The 26,900-nt window shown below is 39.8% G+C and overlaps 1 protein-coding gene across 1 annotated transcript in view; it reads left to right on the top strand.

Moving 5' to 3' along the window:
* EPHA6 (EPH receptor A6) overlaps window positions 1-26,900 on the top strand; it is a gene marked incomplete at both ends in the record, with an annotated part of 508,114 nt that overhangs the window by 430,970 nt on the left and 50,244 nt on the right. Inside the window, 2 exon segments of the mRNA XM_084305869.1 lie at window positions 8,670-8,727; window positions 24,765-24,974. Of these exon segments, the coding sequence (XP_084161995.1) occupies window positions 8,670-8,727; window positions 24,765-24,974 (268 nt within the window).

Raw genomic sequence — 26,900 nt, 5'->3', positions numbered from 1 at the left:
TTTTTCCTCAGTTAATGCATTTTTCCCTGTTCTGGATTCCAGTACCTCAACTGCTGTATTTTTTGTTAAACGAAAATTGCTAAACCTTTCTTGGTGACTAACAAATTGATTCTTTTATTGCATATGCATTTTCTAGGATATCTGAGCCAAATTACTCTTCCATTTTTTTTCTTTCCAGCTTCAGTGCTATTTCACAGGCATGTCTAGTGTATAAATGCTACAACCAATACATAATGGCATGCATTTTCTGAGGACAGAAGTTCAAACTGGGGATGTATGTGGACTTTTCCATTAAGTAGGCAGGAAGTCATATTTTGACTTCACAGACAAAATATGGATGATCAGTGAGTAAGGTGAACAGTGAGAAAAGGTTTTGGGTCTGATCCATTAAAGTTTAGCTTGAACTGAACTGAGATTAAGCTCTAACTGTAGTACATAATGAAAGGAGGTCTTCATTCTCCACACTTTCTAAATAGCTCATTTAATGCCCAGACAGTCATTGTAAACAATTCCAAACATTTTAGCCTTAAGAAGAAGAAGTTCAGAAAAAAAACTCTTAAAACCTCTTTCAAGGCAGCATAAGGTGGTCCTTGTAAGGCCTGGAGATGTCAGAATGGTTCCAGAAGATTTTGGTTCCATTAAGATTTTGATGCAAACATCAGCTGTTGTAATGATCTGTGGAAGTCGATAGGCAACCGATACAATTCACATCAGTTTTTAAGTTGCATCGGTTAATGCTGAGAGCCCAGTCTGGCACACTGCCCTCTCAGGATCAGGGGAACATGAAGACAGCTAGAAGCCCTCTTCTTGCAGATACGGTCGTTCCCACAGCTTTTTCTTGCAGGAAGAGGACTTGGGTTTTGTGATTACCTTTGCCAAGTTACTTTACCTCATCTTCTCTTTTCCCCATACACAGCAAGAGTTTATCTGTACAGTTGTTACTATTTGAAAAATAGTGTAAGATTTTCAAATGCAATGCTTAAATGTACTTAGAATCATTCATGTGGCAGCTTTCATTGCTGTTCTTCAAATGCACTGGCTCTTGTTCCCTTCCATGTGTGCCTCTGAATTCTAACAAGCTGTCTTGCCCTAATGTTGAAGGTATCTCTTTTTTATTTTTGCTTTTAATATTCATGTAAACACAAGCAGCAGGAATAAAACAGAACTTTTTCATCCATATTGGATTTCTAAAGCTTATAAACATGTAGAAAAGGGTAATACAAATAACTAACCCAAAATAAGGAAATTAGAAGAAATGTGGGTGTTCTTTGTTTTTTTTGTTTTGTTTTGTTTTGGTTTTTTTTTTTGCAAAGATATATGGCTGCAAAGTATAAATGCAAGGAAGAAAAAAAAAAAAAAAAAAAACACCAAAATTTGGGCTACTTATTGTATCTGTTTGGTATAATTTTAGACACTATTTCTCCCTCACATACCCACCTCCGGCTAGTAAAATACAGCTATTTGTTGTTTTTACCCTCTGCTGCATTCCCTTTGTTTCTCTCACAAAAAGACAAGAACAAGGAAACAAATCATGGAAACAATGCAAATGCTTTCTTTTTACAGTTCCACTTTCTTTCCTCCAAACCTTCCAGAATCTCTTTTCCAGGCACACTAAGAGGAGTGATATGGATTAGGGGTTGCAGAAGCAGCAATGCTGGAGACTGCTAAACCTTCTGTTTTCTGCAGCACATTCTCCTGTTGCCATGTTGCTAAATAATAGTAACTTATGCTTATTCGTGTATTTTATATTTCTGTCAATTTGTTTTGTGAAGATAGCTTTCCTTGACTAATGAAAAGTGTTATGTGGGACACAGGATAATAGAAAGAGCACTAACAGCAAGATAAGTAGTCTTTATCTATGTGATTTCTTGTAGCAGCAAGATGGATGGATGTGAATGCTGTCCCTTTTGCAAACTCTGGCTTCTGAAGTTTCAAGAGGGGGGTTGGAACTGCAAGTTGTATTTTTTGAGGCTAGTTGGAAAACAGGTCTCAGTCTGGGATGGCTTGCAGAAAAATCCCCATTGCCTTCAGGTGTATTGGACCTGGCAGATTTTTTTTTCCCTTTGCTTTTTCCATAATCATTGGCTTGCTTTCTTTTTTTCTTTTTTTCCCCCTCCACTGTTTTAGTGCTATGAAAAGTCCTGTTTTCTATTTGCTGAAATTAATTCTCTTCCTATGTGATGCATACAACTGCATCATTGATGGTAGCAGGAGCGAAAACACCGCAGTGCCACAGCAAGCGGTTCTCCTACTGGAAGCGGAGTGTAGCAAACAGACCTTATGTGACACCCAGCTATGCCTTCTGAGCCCTGTGCACCTGAACGAGGGACACAGCCTTTTACCGTGGGTTTTTTGCACCCAACTAGTGTGCTGAAAAGCCCAGTGCTAAAGGTGCTGTGTATTTTGCTCTCTTAGACTTCTCCCCTGCTTTACAAGGATGGAATGGAAAGAAACCCTTCAGCAGGCTGGGAGGAAAAAATGTCAAACAGGTGACTTCTGAGAGGTTATCTGGACACATGAATTCAGAGCTGCAGAAGTAGTGGAGCAATATTTTCTTACATGATCTAGAGAGAAAATTCAAAGCCTTTGCTCTTTAAGTGGAAGAATAAATAACCTGTGTTTATGTTAAAAGATCTATTCCCATAATGGGTATTAAAGATTTCATTATAAGTAAAGACTGTAGGAATGAGCAAGTACTAACTACATTCTTTTTGGAGGATTAATCTTACATTTAAAAAAAAATCATTAAAGTGGGCTTTGCTGTATTATTTAAAATGACAACAGGAGACAACAAGCTGAATATCTTATCATTGATATGACATTTCAAATTCTTCTCCTTATTCATCATTCTACTACTCAATTAGATTACATGCTATCAAAATCTTGTGGATAAAAATTATAAAGACAACTAAAAATATATATAATGTGAATTTTAAATGCAAGTGGTATTTTACAACATTCTGCAATGGTGGCTTTTTTAAATTTTTTTATTTTTTTGTATTTCTGCTTATAAAAAAAAATGTGAAGCAGATTGATCAGTGGAAAATACAAAATTGTAACATGCATTCTGAGGAGGCATGACACCAATACAGAATGTTTGTCATCTATGCTGAATTTTGTTTCAATGGCATTACAGTACAGCCGTGAGGGAGAATTCTAATGAAAAACTTTCTCGGGGAAAAACAAACACCTTGTCAAAACCAGTCAGCCACTTGTCACCAGGTACTATTTGCATCAAAACCATGAATAACCCCTGCACTTCCTACAGATTCATCTAAGTTCTAAATAATGAAATCCATGTCCTTTTTCCGGATCATCCAAAGCACTGATACTGCTCTTGCGTGTTCAGTCTGACTTTCTGAGATGCAGGGAGACTGACAGGGATCTGCCAGAGCCAGAGCCCTCTGCATTGTGCGAAGAGGGAAGCTGCTTTAGCCTATACACCAACCAGGTGTCTGGTAATGGGGACAAGGGGGATGGAAATAGTTACAGTTGCACAGAAATTATAAAAAACAGTGAATGTGGGTATGGTATCGATCTGTCATGTATAAATAGCATTATAATTTCATATAGTTATATTAAGTATGTAGTATTTATACTTTAAAAGTCTTTCTTGCAGTACTTCCCACTCCAGCACTGCTGGGTATCTAGAACTGCTGCAAGAATGATTTGTTTTGCTGTCTTAATCCTTGAATTCATTTTCAAGCCTTTTTGTATTTTGTTCTCCCCCAGCTCAACTATGAAGTTGTATGCTCTCTTCCAGCAATCTGCAGCTTTTAGCTCCTAGATGATCATGAGCTCTGTCTTCTATTCTAAAAAAGTTGACGCCATTTCCAGTGCCCTTATTCCTTGACTTCTCTTACATGGATCTTGACTATAAAATTAACCTGGTTCATATTCAGCCATTGTCTGGTGCCTGTGCTTGTATCTGTATGAAAACACTCACCTGAGTTTGTCAGGCCTTCAAACTAGAGTTCAGGTGTCCAGTTATCTGGTGTAGAACACCCCTGCTTAAGGGGGGTCTCGTTATTGATCCTACAGGAGGGCCTTTTGGGACATGCTGTCTTTCCCTTACAGAATGCCCCGTGGCTATGTGTGAGCTTTCACAGGGGGCAGGGCAGGTTCCTGTTACGCTGGCAGAGCTGTATGTGTGCTGCACTGCAGTCTGGGCTGTCCTTCTGAGCCCTGAGAGCTTCTCTGACTCCCATCTGCATCTGACTCCCAGAACTGCATTAGCCTACCCCATGATAAAATACTCAAAGATACTTCTTCCCTCTCAGAGACTTCTCTGCCCCCATCTAACCAATATTAATTGGTGTCCTTGTTTTGAAGATGAACAATTGATCTTTTTCCATACTGTGAGAGCAACATGGATTTTCATAATCTAAATAATGCCCCTTCCTTCTCCTCTTTTTCTTCCTCCTCCTCCTCCTTCATCTTCTTCATCTTAATCTTTACAGGACTCAGATTGTACCACTGTATAAAAGACAACATCTACTCTTTGCAGCTAAATAAATAAATAAAATTAACAGCAACTAATCTCATGCATAGCTTTTGGCTTACCAAGAACTTTGTTCTATGCCAGTCCTGTGCTGGCTGCCATCCTCAGACCCTTTAGAGGTTAGGCATCCCAGATTGTGCTTTGTTACATTAAGGGCATCAGAAGTAGAGCTGTGCTTTCAGGGTTTGCTTCCCAGACCTGGAAATGATTGGACCCAGTGGCCATTTATTATCAGGATCTGTTTTCCTCTGTGGACATTCCAGTCAGTCCCACTGCATGCCCATGGGACTAGAGGCTCAGTCTCTGGACCAAGACATCCAATGTTGGATTCTCCCCTTGGATGTGCTGGAGTCAGCTGCTCATCCCCACATCTCAGCCAGCTTCTCCAGAGCCAGTTACTAGTCCCATTCCTTCAGCTGTGAATGGGAGAGCCTGTTCACACAACGTGAATGCACAGTGGAACCACACAAGTGTCTCTGCAAGGTCCTGAGCTAGGGAATGAAGTACAACATACATAGTGTATTGGTACCCAAATGTGGCCTGGAAACTACTCTCTCTAGGTGGAGAGGGCCACTTGATTTTCCAAACCTGTTTTTCCACACCTTTGAAATCAAGTTATGTCCTGCTTTACCTTTCCTGATACTTGGTGTTCTTATATTTGTAAAATACTTAGAGATCATTGTATGAAATTTGCAAACCTATAGAATTATTTTACAAGAATTGTTTGCTGAGCATAGAACCTATGTATTACCATCTTGAAGATAAATGTATTCACTAGAATCTGCTGTGTAGCAGTTTTATATTACTATATCTTCAAGCAACCAAAACAGTAGCTGAGACATTTTTGATCTACATATACTCCAAAGACAAATATTACACTGGCTAGAAGTCCTATTGTATTGCCTGTCACAATCCAGCTAAGAACACATAAATATCTTCAGTGATATATTAAGCTTGCAGCCAAAATACAATGGCTTTTATCAAGTGCAGATGTACTAAAAGAAGATTATTGGAGAAGTTAGTGTTAGGTTCCAGACTTAGGATTCTTGCTTAAGGCAGTCAAGGGATGTAGCTGGGTTCATTTTTTGGTGTCTTGAAGGTTTACACTATCTCACATCAAGTTCATTTGAAATTAAAGGTAGCATGGGAAGGGATACAGACTGAGCCTGTGGGAAGCTAACGTCAGCTTCTGTGATTAAATGTATTGTTCAACAAAATTCCTGAATGCTTAATGCTGTGCAGGTAGTCCAATATACAGCAACCTGTTTGAAGACAAGAAGAAATTTACTTTGGTGTGTTTACCTGATCATGCCATTCCTGTGATATAGAGATGACCTTTTGTATGTATTCTTGAAATGTCTCATTGTACATGTATTATACAGTATTTTCATCAGGGATGGTTTGATTTGTTAAGGCATGCCATTTCGAGTGATTAAAGGAAGACATCAAGCATTTTAAAATCTCATAAACATTGTCTAGTGAAAAATACTGAAATCGCTTTTTAAATTCGAATATAAATGCATATAGATAAATTTCATTGTTATTGCGGCCTGGAAGTTCATACTGTTGGTCTGAGCAAAATGAAGAATAGTTCATGCAGTGTTTTGGTTTTTGTTTTTTTTTTTTCTCTGTGTGTGGCGTTGTGTTTTTGTTTGTTTGTTTGTTTTTTCTGTTTTTTTGTGGGGGGTGGCTGTGCATTTTGACTTTGCAAAGTCAATTTCTTCTTTGCAAAGAAAATCATTTATGTTAGAGTATATACATCGAGGGAGCATCAAAGATGTGATGAGAGCCTATGAAACTCTAGAGAAAATTACAGAATAGTTTCTGAAGTATAGGGTGCCAAAGAGTTACAAACTAGAGGCATTGTTTTGAAGCTCAATTGCTCCATTTGTCATTCCCTTCAAATGTAAATTTTCCATAAAGGTGTTTTATTTGTTGATTTACCCAAAAAGAGAAAATTCTGGGTAACTTTAGCCTGAACAAATATACCATATGAAAGCTGGCTTTACATCCCTATTTGTTGCAAGATGCTGCAGTCTGCAACACTGTAGAAACTACTGCTTGCTTTAGAAAGCTTGTCTGTAAAGACAGGTTCTGCATATAATAAGATCCTTGAGCATCAGATTGCCATTTGTTTACTTCTCTAGATTATAGAATATTCCTTTCATATGGAGATTTCAGTCCCTTGACAATAAGCGAATAGTAGAAGTATGGCAATCTAGATACTCATGTGCTTGAAACGAAAGAGACTAGGCTACAGAACTAGTCAATGTAAGCAAGGGGAAGTAAATAAGAAGTTGTTTTTTTTTTTAATGCTCTGATCGTTAGTAGGTTAAAATTGATGTATTGTGTAAACATATGGTGCAAAAACAGGGTATAGCCAACAGATGCAGATAAATATAAATAAACTGATTTGGCGACAGATGTACACTTGTAGGTGAGACCAAACATTAATTTATTTTTTTTTTAAAAAAAGAAGCTGTTAATTCTTCACACTTTAGAAAGGCTATTCAAAAAGACAGAGAATGCAGCTGAAAATTTTCACACGCACACAAAAAATTTACTACTGTGTAAATATTATTAAGCACTGTTTTATTCATTGAGGACCTAAACATGAGGGTAAATACAGAAAGAACACCAAATTTTATTAGAACAAATGAAGGAATGGAAGGAATGTTGTGAGGGACTCGAGAAGGACTAGAGTAAGGCACATGAATGAGCATCACCAGCACACATGTAATACAACGTCAACATGTTGGGAAGGAACAGAGAAACCCCTTGTTTACTTTTTTAAATACAAGGTTAGCTGTAATAGCCTAGGAGAAATACCTGTCTGTGGTTGATTGCGTATTGTGGACAGTTTAATTAACACTTCCACTATTAATCAAACCGAAGAGAACGATATAAAGGAAATTGTACTGGAATGTCCATGATGCCACTCAGTGCTTTCTCACCTTGAATATTGTGTTTGTTTCTCATGACCTTGTCCAGGTAAAACACTGTGATAATTTGAGAGGTGGGTCCTGAAAGGGGCCTCTTTTGGATTTTAAAAATACTGGCACAGCTAACATTTAGAGAAAGTGAAAAGGGAGGACTTGTGTTTTCACCAATTGATGCAGCACCACTTTTGCACAAACCCCGAAAGAGACAGCCTTTCTCGGGAAAAGAGAAGTTTCACATTCTAAGACTTTCTACCTCCTTCCCTATCTTCCAGACATACTTATATGTTACATTAGTTTTGCATACATTAGAATGGCTTCTTTGCAATATTAACAATTCTAAAAAACATCTTGCAGCACAGCCTGATTAACATGCTCTTTGTTCCTCTTCTGTCAAGCAGTTCCAGAGTGGTGGCTTAGTCCTGGATATCAACAGGGAAATGGTATTTAGTAAAGTGCCCACTTTAAAAGTTTATCTTCATATTTGGATATTTTCATAAGAAATTAATATAACTTGTTATTGTATTCTAAAGAATGCTGAATTTATGTGTGATGCCATCCTGGAACCTAACTGGAAAGCTGTGCTGGTTGAGCAAAACTTTTATTCGGATAACATTGTGTGTATGTTTAAGTGCAATCATGAATTCAGAGTTTTGCTGGGTTAAGGCAACATGCACTCATACATGCATATACACACACACACACACACACACACACAATCTGGCAGGGATTTATGTGGTATCTCTTTCTGTCTTTCTGTTTGCCACTAAATCATTGAGATATTTTTATTTGAAAAGGAAAATCATGGCACTGAGTATGTTATTTCATGGAGATGGCTTATGATTTTTTTTCCTTGCCTTAGATATATTCCAAACTGTTATTGCAAGACATAGATAAATATTCGAAGTAGACTTAAGTCAGTTGGAGCAGTTTGTGATGGGAGGTACAGCAGGTATTGTTATTTGGAAATAATGGGCTCTTATTTGATCCTTTTTAAGGGGAGAATACACCACAGCAAATGATGTACATTCAGCTAATTCGCTACCATTTAAAAAAAAAAACAACTCTTAGAGAATAACACAAGGAGTTGTGTTTGTAATATAAATGAGGATTTTGAAAATGTGTAACATATTTAGGTAATGTCACTAATCTGTGCCTAACAGTTGGAAATACGAAAACCCATAATACATCTGTAATCCTAATGTGTTTCTTTGCTGTTTTGCAGGCAGACCAGTAATGATTGTAGTTGAATACATGGAGAATGGATCCCTTGACTCCTTTCTGCGGGTAAGGTGCCATTTTCTGATGACATTTGAATAAGAAGCCATTCTAGGTTAAGATTTTAAATCATTTATCATAAATTAATTTCTACATAATGTTATTCATGGAATTTTAGTGAAGAATAGAAGCATTTTCCCCAGGGTACATTTCTAAGGTACAGTGATACATTAGAGCATAGCTGGAAAAAAAGAAGATTTAAACTTAAGAATATAATTGATTTCTTCTACAAGAGTAGCTACCAAATTTAGTAAAATGTATTTCGATTAGTGTTATTGTGAAGGAAAAGATAAATTGAAGCATAAATACCTAGGTTTATGGAAACTGTTCATTTTGCACAATCACCTTCAAAAATATTTTGTTATGATATTTTTGGCTGGTGAAGTGTGGAATAGACTCGGTAACTGATTTATAATTATTTATGGTTACTTGCATTTAATAAATTGAATTAGAAAACAGTTCATGGGTAAAGTGTCCCGGCACTAATTAACCCCCAAAGGTCACTCTAAACATTAAATAAGGGCTATAGAAAGTGTGAAAAATATGTTGGCACGATTGTATGTAGCTTTTCTTAGAAAAGGAGAAGGAAAGGATGACCCCCAAAGCTAAACTTATCCTAAAACACCCTCTTTGTTGACACTACCATTGGAAGTGTCTGGAGGCCTAATGACATAAGAAACTGTGTGACTGTCAAGTATTTCAAATTTGCCTTAGAAAGTAAATGTCAGTCCTTACTAGCCTGCTGACTTGCCACTGCCATTTTGCAGAATGGTAAAGCTGGGACTGTAGGAAAGGTCTGGGGAAGGATGCGGACTGTGGTTTTGTGGATGTGCTTGAAAAGGGTAGCCCAGGCACAAAGGACAGGTGTTCCTTGAGGAGCTGTGAAAATATTTGTTGGAAAATCTAGATCATGATGACAAAGGATGTTATGGCAGCAGGAAGAAGGAACTGCTAAGAGAAAATAGTGAGTAACCAGGAGGGAAAGAACAGACAATGCTTTAGAAAGAAAACACACAAATGAGTGAGAGGGAAAGTCATACAGACAGCACTTGTTTGACAGCAGATTCAGAAAAGAGGTAATCTTAAAGAAGAGCATCTGCAACGGAGGGTACTACCTTGAAAGCACACCAAAGCCATTATTTTAGATATTCCTACACATTTTTTATCCCTTCCATTTGCTTTTGATTATTCTGTTGTGGTTTTTTTTTTTTTCCGTAGCATCCCTTGCTGTCCACTGACTGTCCAAAATATATATATTTTTTTGTTTTCCTTGTCAAGATATATGACTAATATCTGTTCTGTTGTCAGAAACATAACAACACCACAGATTCTGGTGAGAATTTGATAGTTGATCAAAATCAAGTTATCTTCTGGAGGGAGTTTGATATCATGATGGTCTTCTAGAAACTGGCTTGGTTTAAAAGATCACCCCTCTTGCCTTTCTGGCTCATCTCTGTGTCTGTCTGCACGAGACAGATAGACTGCCACTAATTCGAGGACTTGGGTTTTCCACGGTCTGCAGTTTTATAGCAGTGACCCAGGAAGACTATCCTGGGCCCAAAACTTTGCTCTTTGTGCATGCATGTGTATGTGTATGTGTGCAAAATTTCATACAAGAGAATTAAAGCAAATACTGAAATAACTCATGACAGAGAACTACCTTTCTCTGAGATGCTCTAGTATGATATCTACATTCTAATTATTATTCATGTGCTTTTATTTGTCAGAACAATTACTACTTATTAGGATACTTTAATAGAAACTGACATCAACAAAATTATGATGTTATTGTGAAGCAATACTTCTCACATTGCAAAAGATATTGCAGGCAAAACTGCTGGGGAAAAATGTGAGCTAATCATTTCTGCAGCTGGTTTCCATGTGTATTATTTTACAGTTTCAATTCACACTTCAGATGTGGTTTATTCTTCTCAAATGGTTTTTAAAAGGATTTTAGATAATATTCAGCATCCCAAAGCACAGTAGATATATCATCAGCATTTCTGTTAATAATTAGCAGAGCAAATGGCTGCAAAGTAACCTATTTAAGAAGAAACCCAGCTGCTTCATTAATAATAGTTGTTTCCTGCAGATATAAGTCTACAGTTTTAAAAGCTTTTGTGAAGATACAAAGAAGCAGAGAGGGTTTATCTTTAACAATCCTAATGAAAGGTATTTGGTGAATATAACAATTTTTATGTGCTGAGATTTGGAAGAGCTTATGATATAGTCTATCTTCCTTATTATTTAAAAGAATGACTTGTTATAGAGCAAAATCTTTTTATAGAGAGATAGTGAGGGGAAAAAAAAATCAATTTCTTGCCATAAGAAAGACTTCCCCCATGGCGCAACCTGCAGGCATTACCCAGCACATCCCTCCAACCTGTCCTTCCTCAGAGGCCTGCAAAAATAGGTCAGTTGTACAGTCTCAAAGAGAGACTCTGTCATGAGTTGTGTGAGGAGAGTCCAAAGAAAGACTCCTCAGGGAAGACATTTTGCAAACAAGTTGTGCCAGGAATCCTAAACTCCCAAGTAGAAGTCCCCTTGAACCCTAAACCTAAACTCTCAGTAGTCTCCAATTCCTTGATTTACAGATAGGGAAATAAAGCACCAAGGTGTTAAGTGATCTTCACAGTATTGTGCACAAAGTGCATGGCAGAGATCAGAAATGAAAACAATTCCCTTGAATCCTAGGCCAGTGGATTACACCCCTCCTCCATCTTATTTAGTGCTGTATTTTAGTTTCAGTTATGTGGCCAAGTCCATAAACCAGTGCCTTGCCATTATTTGTATGAAATACCAGATGTATTAAAAATCAAACTCAGCCAAATTGTTTTCCCCACCTGATAAAATAGCCCATATACTGAACTGCAAACTTTGAGCTTTTTGGTAAAAAGTTGGCAAGTATTTGCGGCATGAAGATGCTGCAGATATTTTTATAATGGAAGGGCATCAGCTAATTAGAACTGATTCTGTAAGATGATGGCACTTAACTACAGCAGATTGCACACCATGAGACATCCTAAATTGCTGGAGACACATGACACCAAATTTCCCTCAAAAATCTGACATTATTTTTGCAGTTATATAAAACTCATTATCGTAAGATGAAGCTCAGTATCTTTTTTTTTTTTTTTTTTTTTTTTCATACAAGATTGATGTATATAAGTTAATCTTCCTACAAAAGTAAACCTGAAATTTGCTGTCAAAGAAGTGGTCATTTGACCAGAAATACGATACACGTGAACTCACTTCTGGTGACACTTTGAGAGATTTCTCTGAAAAGGGACGTGAGCTTCCACTTTAGTATTTCCTTATGTGCTAGAAGCTCTTCTTTCAGTATTGCTCCCACAGCTGCCAGATAAGAGTACACTGTGTGGGGGAAAAAAGGAGCTGACACTTAAGCAATTTCCTGTCCTATTACCAACTTCACATGCAGAGTTTGGGTAGGACTCACTGTCTTTCTGTTTCAGTCACCTGCCTGTGTAATGGAGATCTTAGCAATCACTTATCCTGCAAGCATATGAGTAAAAGAATAAACATATGAAAAGCTGAAAGGACAGCTATCTGAACTGATGGAAGGACGTACTCAGTAATTAGATAGGATAGTTGCATTCAGATATGTTTGCTCATGCTTGTTGATACAGTGTATATAAGATATGACAAGAAAGACAACTGAGAGATGCATAATGAAATAAATAAGTAAATGCCTAAAAACTGCAAAACCTATTTAATAAGCTGTCTGCCACTTCAGTAGGTTCAAGGTGCCTGTTCTCTGAGCATGGCCATGGCTGAGTATACCACATTGGTACATGAATCACTGCTGGGTGATCTTGCAGCCTTCATACGTGACATAAATGCAATCCCCATTTTGCTGAGAGAAAACAGAGATGAGTGCCATGTTGTACCCAAGCCCATGCAGGAGTTTGGAGAGTGATACAGTAATATTAGCCAAGTATGAATCCCAGTTTCAGTCCTTAGCTATTGTGCTCTGACAGAGCAATATTTTACCTGTCAGATGATCACAATATTTCTTATAAAGGTACTTCATCCTGAGATTGGTCTTTTCACACTGATACACCCTCCCCTGCTTAGCCTACTCCCTAAATAGATGTCTCACAGACTTATGTAGTTATTAAATCTCCTATTCTTTTTTCACAGCTCCATCTAACAGGTCGTTCTTGGCTAAAGCAATTGCATTTAGCATCACATGAACAGGAACATGACCATAATGAGGCACGGTGGCTTGCGTGCTTTGGGGAGTTACTGCTTCATAGGTTCAGTTCCCACGTGGAGAACATCTTCAGGCTTTGGCCTGTGCTCATTGTCATTGTGGTTTGTTCATTCTGGGGATTTAAACCACAGAAAGGGAAAACAGCTAGAAGCTGGCTTTTTAAAAACTGTAAAATAACCAAAAAGCTGTCACCAGAGTACTATAACTTCTTTCAGTGTGCTACCTGTGAGTGTCGTCTGCAGCTGCAGCCCACCAGGTTGCTGTCAGTGTCTTACTGCCGCTCACTGTCCAAGGTGTGCTAACCAATAGCCATGGCAATGAGGCAAGAAACAGCCCACAGCAAAGAAGAAGACTGTGTGCTCTCCAGGGATTCATGTGGGAAAGAGAATGTGAGGATTAAGCAGCTCGTGAGTGTTGGCAGCATTTTCCCTTAACTGTTCCCCAAAGAGATGGTTGTTTACATTTCAAAGAAAGATGCTCCAGTCTTGTCCAGTTTTGTGAATCTCTGAGTTGTAGGAGGAAGGGATTAATTTACCCTGGATAACCACGGGGTCTTTCTGCCTTCTTCACTGTTAACATTTGCAATAGTAATGCTCTTCCTCCTACCTAAAAACTGATATATTTCTTTTCACATCAGAAAACTAAAATACTCTTTAAAAAAATAGATTTATTTATAGGAGTGCATAGCATGTAAAAATCCTTAATATATTTTCTTCCAAAGAAAATATTTTTCTAAAGATTCTATAAAATATGCTTAACTACCTTAAAACATTAACAGCAGCAGACAGTACAGCAAATGCAACCCAGGAATTCATCACCAAATTTTAATCCCTTGAGGCATGTCTAGCAGCAGCTAAGATAAGTGTAAAAATACATGAAAAAATATGTTACTGGAAGGAGAAAATATTATGATATATTGCTCTTTGATTCAGTAATCGTTACGAAGTTATTCTCAGGGCAGCTTTGCTATCAGGCTCTCACTTTTTTCAACTAGAGTTTAGATGCTGCAGCAGACACCTACATTTAGTGATGCTGGGGAAAAGGGAGAAAGAAGAAAAATGAAGATCGGTAGAAAGTTCTATAAAATGATGCTGTAAAGTATATGTTGTAAATCCATCTAACATGGCCTCACTAGACAGTCAGCTTTGGGGAAAAGAGGCCAGATGGCCTTTCTGAAGTTTAATGGTTCCCCTTATTATTTATCTGCATCCAGAGAGGCAACAACATTAGAGCTCATAACTAATACTCCTTCTTTGCTTTCACACACAGCATTCGTGTGCACTTTTATTTACTGGAGGCACATTCCTTTCCTGGTAGAATAAAGGCAGCATTTTCATTTCCTTTGTTTTCAGAAATGACTCTATATAGAAGAAAACTTGCATTGGAGACTACTGATACAGATACTTTTTTTCTGAACCAAAGGAAAAAAAAAAGAAAAAAAATGGGAAATTCGAAACTGAGTTTGAGTGAATGTGATACCTTAATAGTGAAAGGGGAAGCAACAAGTATGTATGTGATCTGAGGTTAGGCTGAGATGCTAGTGTCTGTGATGCTACAGAGCCAACATTTCTTCTCGAGCAATGTTTCACCTTGTTAAAAGATACAGAAAACAGAATTCCTGATACTACTGTGAGAAGTTCATTTGCAAATGCTGTGTTGTTTTTTTTTTTAATCCCTGTAGATATTCTTCCTAGTGAGCAACAAGAAATTTATTACAACCAACTATCTTGTATTTGAAGCCAAAAAGAATATGTGGCATGTGGAAACTTTCAGTGTGCTCTATCTTTGAGAATTTGTGGAAAATACATGAGAAACTAGGAGATTATAACAGAGCCAGTGTCAGCTATGTATTATAAAGAAGGGAAAGGAGAAGCCAAGAAATTACAGACCAGTCAGCTTAATGTCAAACTGCTGTTACATTTTTGGAACAAATTATCAAAAAAGTATTTATAAGCACCTTAAAGATAACAGTGATAAGTATGAGCCAGTGTGGATTTGTCAAAAACAAATTATATCAGTCTGGTTTCCTTTTGTAACAGGGTACAATCTTTGTGGGTATGGGAGAAGCAGTTGATATAATAAATCTTGACTTTAGTAAGGCTTTAAAACTCTATCACATGAGATCCTTACGAGCAGCTAGAGAAATATGGTCTTGACAAAACTTCTGTACATGGACACAGTACTGGGTAGATACTATATGGAGAGAATGGACTTTAGATGAGAAGTCACATGAAGTAGTTTTTTTTTGCAGTCTGTTTCTCCATATTTTTGTTAAGTGTCTGGATCCTAAGAAAGAGACTAAACTTAAGAAGTTTTCAGACAATGCAAAGCTGAGTAGGAACACAGGCAGACAGGAAGAGAAAGCTACCACAACACATATAAGAATTAATTTAGGAACTAGTTCGTTTTAGAAACTAATTAGAAATAAGTAAGGACAAGGGCAAGATACTCCCCTGAGGCTGGAATAATAATATAACATAGAAAACAGAGAATAGCTACTCAGAAAGAAGTTAACCGGAAGAAATGAATCTAGATTTTGAAGTAGGTCAGGGATGTCCTGTTGCTGTGAGAACAGCAAGCACCACAATGCAATCCAGAAACAGGAGTATCCCCTACAAGTTATATGAGGTCGCCATTCCTCACTGCTTGACACTGGTGAGGCCTTACATTTTTGTACTGAGTACTACATCTTTGGACCGTAACACTTCAAGAACTATATGAATTCACTGGGCAGAGTGCACAACAAAACTGAAAAGAAGATATATTGAAGAAAAGAAGACATATTGAGAAAAAGAGGTCTTTGGACTGAACTTGGTTTTAGCACAAAGAAAAACGCAGGAGAGATATCATGGATGTCAAAAACAGTTACAAAAAGGAAATGAAATCTGTTCTCTGTGCCAGTAAAAGTGTCATACTCAAGGGAGGCATCTTATTTAAGATGGTCCTAGCATGAAGAGGATGGGATAAGAAATATTGTCTTAATGGTTTTAAGTGCTGGTTAAAAAAGCATGTCGGGCATGACAAAAGGCAAGGATGTCATCTGGATCCCCCTCAAAGTCCCTTCCAACTCTGTGACAGCTATATTCCAGTTCTCTAAGTGGGCAGGGACACCTAGTTATGCCAGGACAGCCCTTTCTTGTTGCTACAGCTGTTAGAGGAAGGCAGGGTCACAGGTTACAAGGCTACTGCTCCCCCCCCCCCGCCCCCCATAATGTCCAGATTTCAGTGTAGCTATTGTGTCCTACAATAAGCTTCAGAACAGCTACATCTTGTAACATTTTTAGTAATAAAAAGACTTCCTATGAGTGGGAGGAAGACACGCATCTATAGTCCCTTCTGATGGCAGTATAATAACACATTTTTAATGCTTGAAGAGACAGATTCTTGTGGTGTAGGATCACTCAGTAGCATTTAAAATGAACTAAAGTAATTTCAGTTTTATATGTATTACATTTAATGAAATTACATGTTATTAATTGTATGAAATCCTGGTAGCCATTAATTAAAGAAGAAATTGACTGTTGATCTAATTCAGTACCAGTGGTAGAAACATGAATGCAATCCACATGATAGTATAAAGCATGAATTACAATTCCAAGTAATACAAGGCTTCAACTTGAACACCGGGAGATTTATCCTGATAATGATCTGCCACTTACTTTGCATTGTCAAATAGTAACAATAAATTCATGGTAAAAACTAGATCTTTCAGGCAGTGACCCATAGGAACTCTCAGTGGTAAAGATGATCCAAGTTAGACCCAGACACACCATTTTCAATGATATTCTCCTTCAAAAATAAGATCTAAGTCATCTGCAGAGGAATATTTACACCCGTAGCAAATCCTGTACACTTCTCAGAATATAAGGCCATAGAATTGCTAAGATCTCACTCTCAACTATAGGGCAAATAAAGAAGTGTATTTGGGAGTAGATGTAAGTCCATAAACGATACAGGAAATTTGACTTGCCGCTTTGCCAGAAAGTTATTCAGTACTAAAATGGAAAAAACCTTCAGAAAAAAAAAAAAATAAATAAATCCATGGCTTTGTAGAAAAGCACTAAATTAGTACAGGCTGGATCTACAAACTTAAAAATAAAAAACAGTGAGAGAAACATAAGATCTCTTCCTTCTTCCCCTGAAATAACTGATCCTCTTACCTGCCTTATTATACAGTAATATTATTAAAGAGTTCATAGCATGATGAGAATATTTCACAAATGTAAGGTTTTTGGAAGCAAACTGTAACTGAATGCCAACTTGCCGAGGCGATCGGCTCCAGGGCAGACACCTTCTGCAGCGGAGCTGGGGATCGGACAGGCAGGGCTAATTTTTCTGGCACCAAGCACTCTTGAGGGAGCCGCCAGGACCCGGCACCCCCCATGAGGGAGGTGAACGAGGTGAGGATGAGGCGCAGGTGGAGCCAGCAGCGTCCCCTCCCCGGCCGTTCAAAAGCTGCCCCTAGGGAGCGCGGGCGACCAGGAGTACGGTGACCAGGACGGGCAAACATGGTGTGGCGCGTCAGAAGGGACAGGCGCGGCACTTCGCGCAGGAAGGGCAGAGCGCTCCCCCCCCGCCCATACAAACACCTCCTCTAACAGCGGTCTACTGCTAGCTCAGCTGCTGTGGTGTACAGCAGGCACAGTGCGCTCTCCAGGAAGTCTGTACACACCCAGACTGACCGCCCACTCAAAACTGTTGCAGTTCAGGTCTCCGGATGCAGGGAGTGCCTGAGCCTGTTGCTACCACCTGCGGGGGGCAGAGAGACTGTGTGCATGAGGTGCGAGCAGGTGGACGACCTGGTCCGCCTGGTGGCAGAACTCAAGGAGGAGGTCGAGAGGTTGAGGGATATCAGGGAGTGTGAGCGGGAGATAGACTTGTGGAGCAACTCCCTGCGCGGCCTGAAGGACAGGCCCTGGGGTGAGACACCCCAAATGGGGGTGGACCCCCTGCCCTGTTGCTGTTGGGCAGACGGAGGGGATCTGGGAGCTGAGGAGGAATGGAAACAGGTCCCTGCTCGACATCGCAGCCGATGCCCTCCCCTTCCGGCCTCACGTTCCCAGGTGCCCTTACACAACAGGTTTGAGGCCCTGGAGCTTGAGAGACCGGTAGCTGAGGAAGAGGTAGAAAGTCTACCCAGGAGGATGCCTAGGGCGAGGAAGTCAACTCCACGCCTCAGGACTGCCTCCACCAGGACAGAAAGAAGGGTGATTGTTGTGGGCGACTCCCTTCTCAGGGGAACAGAGGGCCCTATTTGTCGGCCTGACCCTACCCGTAGGGAAGTCTGCTGCCTCCCTGGGGCCAGGGTCAGGGACATTGCCAGAAAGCTTCCCAACCTGGTTCGTCCCTCTGACTATTATCCTCGTTTGATAGTCCAAGCTGGCAGTGATGACATTGAATAGAGAAGCCTGAAGGCTATCAAACAGGACTTTAGGGGACTGGGACAGTTAGTGGATGGAGCGGGAGTACAGGTGGTGTTTTCATCCATCCCTACGGTGGCAGGGAGGGGTACAGCGAGGACACGGAAAGCCCACCTAATAAACATGTGGCTCAGAGGCTGGTGCCAACACAGAAATTTTGTTTTTTTTTTTGACTATGGGGCACTTTACTCGGCACCTGGCATGATGGCTGCAGAAGATCCCTATGTCTAAGGGGAAAACGGATCCTGGGCCAGGAGCTGGCAGGGCTCATTGAGAGGGCTTTAAACTAGGTAATAAGGGGGACGGGGCTGAAACAAGTCTTGTTAGAGATGTGCCAGGGCTAACAATGGCAAGGCTGGGAGAGAAGGGAATGTCCCAACTGAAGTGCATCTACACTAATGCACGCAGCATGGGTAACAAGCAGGAGGAGCTGGAAGCCATCATGCGGCAGGCAGGCTACGACTTGGTTGCCATCACGGAAACATGGTGGGACCAGTCTCATGACTGGAGTGCTGCAATGTCTGGCTATAGGCTCTTCAGAAGGGACAGGCAGCATGGAAGGGGGGGTGGTGTGGCTCTCTATATCAGAGAGAGTTTTGATGTCGTGGAACTTGAGGCTGGGAATGATAAGGTTGAGTCCCTATGGGTTAGGATCAGCGGGAAGGCCAACAAGGGAAGCATCCTGGTGGGGGTCTGTTATAAACCGCCAAACCAGGATGAGGAGAATGATGAGGAGCTCTACAGGCAGTTGACAAAAGTTGTGAAATTGTCAGTGCTTGTTCTAGTGGGGGACTTCAGCTTCCCAGATATATCCTGGAAGCACAACACAGCCCAGAGAAAGCAGTCTAGGAGGTTTCTGGAGAGCATGGAAGATAGCTTCCTGACACAGCTGGTTAGTGATCCTACCAGGGGAGGTATCCTGCTAGACCGTCTCTTCACAAACAGAGAAGGACTGGTGGGAGATGTGGCGGTTGGAAACTGTCTTGGGCAGAGTGACCATGAAATGGTAGAGTTCTCCATTCTTGGAGAAGCCAGGAAGAGGACCAGTAAAACCACTGTATTGGACTTCCGGAGGGCCGACTTTGAACTGTTCAGGACACTGGTTGGTAGAGTCCCTTGGGGGGACTATAAGGATGTTGCAAGGCAGTGCAGGGACAAAATCAGAAAGGCCAAAGCTCATCTGGAGCTCAATCTGGCTACTGCCGTCAACGACAACAAAAAATGGTTTTACAAATACATTAATGCAAAATGGAGGACTAAGGAGAATCTCCAGCCTTTACTGGATGTGAGGGGAAACTTAGTTACGAAAGATGAGGAAAAGGCAGAGGTGCTTCATGCCTTCTTTGCCTCAGTCTTTAGCAGCAAAACCAGTTCTCTGGATGCCCAGTACCCTGACCTGGTGGAAGGGGATGGGGAGGAGAATGTGGCCCTCACTATCCATGAGGAAATGGTTGGCGACCTGCTACGGCACTTGGATGTACGCAAGTCGATGAGGCCAGATGGGATCCACCCAAGGGTACTGAGAGAACTAGTGGAGGAGCTGGCCGAGCCGCTTACCATCATTTATCAACAGTCCTGGCTATTGGGGGAGGTCCCAGTTGACTGGCGGCTAGCAAACGTGATGCCCACCTACAAGAAGGGCTGGAGGGCAGACCCAGGGGACTATAGGCCTGTCAGTTTGTCCTCAGTGCCAGGGAAGCTCATGGAGCAGATTATCTTGAGTGTCATCACAGGGCACTTACAGGGCTGGAGGTGCTTGAGCGAGTCCAGAGAAGGGCAACGAAGCTGGTGAGGGGTCTGGAGAACAAGTCCTGTGAGGAGCGGCTGAGGGAGCTGGGCTTGTTCAGCCTGGAGAAGAGGAGTCTCAGGGGTAACCTTATCGCTCTTTATAAGTACCTTAAAGGAGGCTGTAGCGAGGTGAGGGTTGGTCTATTCTCCCATGTGCCTGGTGATAGGACAAGGGGGAATGGGCTGAAGTTGTTCCAGGGGTGTTTTAAGTTGGATGTTAGGAAGAACTTCTTTACTGAGAGGGTTGTGAGGCATTGGAATGGGCTGCCCAGGGAAGTGGTGGAGTCACCGTCCCTGGAGGCCTTTAAAAGACGCTTAGATGTTGAACTTAGCAATATGGTTTAGTGGAGGACTTGTTAGTGTTAGGTCAGAGGTTGGACTCAATGATCGTGAGGTCTCTTCCAACCTAGACAATTCTGTGAATGGAAAACAACTATTTTCAGGGCTTTTGAGGGCCTACATAAATTCAACAGCAACTACCCAGATAATGCATTTACATTCAGTTGATAAGCAAGGCTTATTTAGCAAAGCCATTAAAGACTGATTAAAATTTGATATGGTGATAGGATAAATGTTGTAAGCCTACTGGGGTCTGAATTGCTGCCAGTATTGATTAACACCTTTAACACCCCAGTGGGAATCCTACCAAAAATATATTTCAAATATAAGTCATGGGAATCAAAATAAACCCCTAGATAACAACTGCCATATCATTAAAATGAGTGTTTCATGTCCCTATAGGATAAGCAAATGAAACAAGATAATGGAAAGTTGCTAAAGGATTGATTTGACTCACAGATGGATGTGGAGATTTACAGACTCTGAAAATATGAGGCCAGATTCATACCTACTATAATTTCACCAACTTAGCTGAATTTTCCAAGGGTTAAATATGGTCCATAGTCCTTGTTCTGGTCAGCATAAATTAGACAAATATTTCTTTATATTGGTAGAAAACAGTTTATAGATAGTAAGGGAATACAGCTGCCATGGAAACCAATGCAGAATAACTGATTAGAGAAGGACTTGAGGAAGAGATGGTTCTCCTGACAAGAAAATGTAGTTGTTCCAGCCATGAGGGTGGTATTAAACAATATAAAACCAAGAACGAGAAGTAACAGAGGGGAACAGATGCGGAAGAGGATTCAGAGAAATATTCAGAGGAAGAAAGAGAACAGAATAAAATTGCAACTGGTATGTTAGCAAGTCTGTCATTTTTTAAACGTGAAGATAAGCTTGAACTTTCTGTGTCAAGGCAGAAGCTCAAAGAAATTTGAAGGAGAGAGAACGGCAAAAGCATGTGATTGTTTTTAAGTCAGGCATTTCTGCTATATTGGTAAGGCAAATACTGAGATTTGGAAAGAGCAGAAAAAGGTTATGTTTTATGAAAAATCAGTCAAGCATGGTCTAAATTTGAAAGAGAACAAATTAAAAAAGGAAGGAAAGAATGCTTGTGATTTAAAGGGACAAAAGGTTAAGGGAGGTGTTGCAGATGACCGAGATTTTGATCATTGAAATAATGGAACTGTGAACGATAAGGAAGAGGTAAAATCTAGAGGTTGAGGATGGTGGTGGTTCTGTTGATGCTTTGTTAGAAGGCTGGGGGGACTGCTTGGTTGTTTTACAAAAGTAAGCTATTGATGCTTTGTTTCAATACCTAAGTCTACAATAAACTAAATATATATATATATATTAATCTAGGATAAATGCAAAGAGAATTAACTGTTAACAACCCAGATTAATAAAGTTTGCATGATGAGTTTAGAGTATATATTACTCAATAGAAAGAAAAAAAAATCCACTGTGGCTTCAGTAGGTGAAATACTAGATAGGTCTCAAATCCTTACTTTGTTGGCAGACAATTAAAGTAAGGCATTAAAAACATTGACTTTTGTCTCTCCTTGTTAAATGGTAATGGGAAGTTCTTATTTAACATATCTGTCACTCACATGTTTTGGGTCTCTGAAAGGTTCCTTATTCTTCTTGTCCATAACAGGGGATTCCCTTTTGTAAAATACCTTGTTGTACGAAGTGCACAGCCCTGAAGCACCAGCCACCCAGGGGATGGCTGGGACAGGCAGATTCTCCAGCTTGGCCCTTGGCAGGCACGCTGAGGCTGATCAGCAGGCCTCAATAAACTCAATTCTAAGAGTTTTTCAGTAACTCCCATAATAAAAAAAAAAATAAAAATAAAAGAACACCACAGTTTTACCTGGCACTGAAGTGAGACTGACTAGAGGGAATAGCCTCAAGTTGTGCCAGGGAAGGCTTAGGTTGCAAATTAGGAGACATTTCTTCTCAGAAAGAGTAGTCAGGCATTGAAACAGGTTGCCCAGGGAGGTGGTGGCGTCACCGTCCCTGGGGCCGTTCAAGGAAAGGTTGGATGTGGTGCTGAGGGACATGGTTTATTGGATGACATTGGAGGCAGGGTGATGGTAGGACCATATGACCTTGGAGGTCTTTACCAACCTTATTGTTTCTAGGATGTGAGCATATTCTAATCGTGTCTTGACCCTCAGCTGAGTGCTGTCTTCTGAACCAATTGATTACAGATGGCTTTGATGGAGATGATGAAGCAGGTTCAGGCTTACAGCTGTGATGTGATGGCTTGGAGGGAATTGCCTTGGGGATATTCACGGGGAAAAGTTCCTATGAATTTGTCATATGTAGGTTTTGATGGTGTGTCAGTAAGTGTGATTAGTTTGGAGAAGACTGTGATGTGATGATATTGTTCGTCTAGGGGTTGATGTATGGCTGCCTAACCAACAAGTGTTCTGGGAAGCATGAGGCTCTAAGTTGTTGTAGAAGGCTAGGTGAGTTGGTGCCCTATCCTTAGCATTTGAGTTGTTTGTTTTGTTTTTGGTTTTTTTTTCAATCAATTTTATTAAAGGTATTAGAAGATTTTTAAGATACTCTAGAAGTTCTACAAACTGCAAAATCCACATCATCTCTCCAGCTTCTTTTTGCAAAGTTTGTCTTTCCCCTTCTTTGTACCCAGTAGAGTTTAATCAAACAGTAATGACATTAAGAATTAGTTCCTCAAACCTCTTTAGAGGTGAGTAACTCTCAATTTAGCAGTCTGTTATGCATAAGGGGAATTTTATCCTTTTAATTTTTACATTAAAAATGTATAAATACTTGATCTAAGTAGACATATTATATATTGGAGGCAGGTCTTTGTCTGGTACTGTTCTGTCCTGAGACAGATGGATTAGTAATATGAAGAGCAAGTAACACCAACCTCTGTACCCTGCACATGTTCTTATGTGTATTCTCTGTGTGGTGTGGTTTGGTTGGTTGGTTGGTGTTTTTTTTGTTTGTTTTGTTTACATTTTTACATGTTAGAGCACCATTCCCTTGTTTCTTTCTATGCTTATATACCTGACTAGTTCAATGTAGGCCCCGAACTAATGAGTCCTGATTGATAGATATGCTAAAATGATTTGCTGTTCAGGGATAAGATTAAGCATATCTGTGCAGTTGAGTTTATTGCATTAATTAATCTAATGAATTTACTGGACTTGACTGTGAAGTTTATTTAACTTAAACATATGAACTAACCAATACAGATGTCCTGAATGCTACTTGTATGTAGCCAAGTGCTGAAAGTGTCCAAAGAGAAAATGAGAAGTTAACTTGATGGTAGGGAAGAGCTGTTTGTTTTTTGCTTAGCTGTTCTTGCTAGCGTAAAAGCTTGGCTTACTGAATAATCCATGAGAACCTACATGTCTGCCAGCTGAGGTCACAAAAATTCTGCTGTCAGCAGTCTGCCTTAAAGGGTAGATAGAGCAGATGTAAATCAGGCAAGAGCTCATCGTCAAACTTGCTTATAGGTATTTGTTTGGTCCTCACTACCAAAGAATTCAGCAGTCTTCTGACCCAGTTGGTGTAGAAGCATTAATTTTCATTTTGAAGACGGGAAATGGAGGCCCACCAATAATTACATATATGAGTGCAGTTAACAACACAACTTCTGCTGAAATCTATTGGAGTTGAACATCTAAATACAAGTTTAGTAGCCTAATGCTTTCGTAGGTCTGGGCTTAACTTCAGTCACCTAGGAGGACTGGAGAAGCCATGTGTGATCCCCTGAATATCAGCCCAAATTTCCTTTTCAGTCTAGTGTTCAGAGATTATATGGTGTTGTATGTAGAACAGAGATGTGGTAAAGCTCCAAAGTTACTCCAGTTACCTGTTTTAGGCAACAGCAGTATCTCTTGCAGACCATCAAGGCTGGGGCAGTAAAAGTAGGACTTCTCGGTTCCTAGGAGTATGGAGTAAGAGATGGAGAAAGGACTTTTCTATATTGTCACTCTTGCATTTATCAAAATGGGTTTGGGGAAAATGTTCTTAGTAACTAAGGATAAAAGATTAAGTGTAGTCACGAGAAAAAACAGAGAGTGTGGAAGTGTTGAAGAAAAGGGGAGTGAACTGCATGCTGACAGGTGGGGTAGCTTGTGCTGCTGAGCAAGTTAAATGAAAAACTGAGTTTTCAGTGGGCAGGTTGGCTGGCTGGCATTTTAAATAAAAGATGTAGCTGATGTTGCTAGTATGAAATTCATGGAAACTAACTATCTTCTTTGAACTTATATCTTTACTTGCAGAAGCATGATGGCCACTTCACAGTCATCCAGCTGGTTGGCATGCTGCGGGGAATTGCATCAGGCATGAAGTACCTCTCAGACATGGGCTATGTACACCGTGATCTGGCAGCCCGTAATATTTTGGTCAACAGTAACCTCATGTGTAAAGTATCTGATTTTGGTCTCTCACGAGTGTTAGAGGACGATCCTGAAGCTGCTTATACAACAAGTGTAAGTTTATTTTATCTAATTTGAACAGTTTATTGCCTTGTAACTCTTCTATTCCAGTTTCAAATTTGTCTGTACCATAGGAATAACAGTTTGAATTGGCTGGCTTTGTTCCATTATCTTTGTTCCATTATCAGTGCATGTGGTTTAATAGCTCTGCCAATTCATTGAAGGGAAGTTTTCTGTTTTTGTTTTTTATTTTTTTTCCTCCTCCCCTATGTGAGGGGGCTTATAATCTTCAGGTTTTTTTGTTTTGTTTTGTTTTTAACAAATGTGTAGATGTAACACAGAGACTTTTCTGTTCTTGCTTTTTATCTTTATTTTTTCTACCTCCTTTCTTTTTCTGCTTCCCTAAGTTCACTTACAAAGATAAGCTTTTAAAAAGGGGGTTTGGGGAGGAGGACATCTCACAGATTCCACTGACAGAAGCATGGTATCAAGTTTTGCATTCATAAATTACAACTTAATTTTATTTTATTTAAGTTTACCTTCCTAAAAATATTTAGGACCTTTCTCTCAGGGTTTAAGTCTCATCTTATTCATACTTAAAAATTCATCATGCAATGCAAGTAAATTGTTTTTATAGTGGAGAATGGGGGCTTCTATTTTATTTTCACTGAAGTAAGAACTGTTAAACCTGATTAGCTTGTTCAAATTTAACTTTAAGAAAAAGTAAACTGCATCTGCAGTATGGAGCAAGTAGAAAAAGGAGCATGTTGATGCCAATGGAACTCCAAGTTCAGATGCAGCATTTTTTTTTCATCATAGCAAAATACTCAGTTACATTCCTGTTATGACTATTACCACAGCATTAAGAATCTTAGTGAAATACAAACAGTTTTCAAGTTATGCTAATCTTTCATTGAAACTAAAGTTACTTCAGAGCCAGGGAGGTTCTCATTCAAGTTGTCCGAAATGCACAGAATGTATACGTTCCTTTGATAGGGCACAGTGACAGAATGCCAGTAGGGATAGTAAAATAGCATTAAGTAATTTCTCCAAAAGTACGCTCACTTTAAAAAGTGATTTATGGCTGAAATGGTGAACACATCTAATTTAAATGTATTGTAGTAAGTGCTGTTTGATCTGTTGAATTCTGTATAGCTATTGTAATGAGGCTGCACACTCTTCATTTAAGGTGAAAATAAGTGTTCTGGTCACTGTAAACTTCAGCCACTTCTTAGAACAAGGTCTGTGCAGTACTGCAGGCTGATTAAAGCAAAACAAGTCACTTCACAAGGTTCTAGCTGTTAGTACTCAAAACTTCAAGGAAGAAGGAAAAAATTGGTTTCTTCCTTCATAGGGGAGGTTTTCCCTCATTTATTTCTTAAAGCTTCTTTTGTTTTAACACTGCTTACTAGTGTGATGTTTGGAGGAAAACTAAATGAAGGTATTTAAGAGAAGTGTGGATGTGGTGCTTAGGGACATGCTTTAGTGGTGGAACTGGTAGTGTTAGGTTGATGGTTGGACATGATGATCATAAGTGTCTTTTCCTACCTAAATTATTTTAGTTACTGCAGCTTACTAAGTTGTTGGCTGAGCCATGCTAATTGTCCATGTGAGCATGCCTGGGGGTCAACTGGTGGCCCCAGTGACAGGCAAGTTCGGTTGCATTGCTCAGTATTGACTACGGTGTGATGAGCTGAGCTGGTGGAAGACACTGGGACTTGCCAAGCAACTATTATCTGTAATTGTCCAATGGATGCCTATACCAAAGAGGAGGTTTTTCAGAGTAGTTAATGCCTGCCTTTTTCTTCACATCTAAAGCTGGCTTAAGTTGAGCCAGGGGAGTTTTAGGTTAGATGTTAGGAAGAACTTCTTCACTGAAAGGGTTGTGAGGCACTGGAACAGGCTGCCCAGGGAAGTGGTGGAGTCACCATCCCTAGAAGTCTTCAAAAGACGTTTAGATGTAGAGCTTAGGGAAATGGT

This window comes from Netta rufina, assembly GCF_964035555.1.
Source record: "Netta rufina genome assembly, chromosome: 1".
In the NCBI taxonomy this organism is placed as follows: Eukaryota; Metazoa; Chordata; class Aves; order Anseriformes; family Anatidae; genus Netta; species Netta rufina.
Note: the sequence above shows the minus strand (reverse complement) of the source record. Positions and strands in the feature narration are given on the sequence as shown.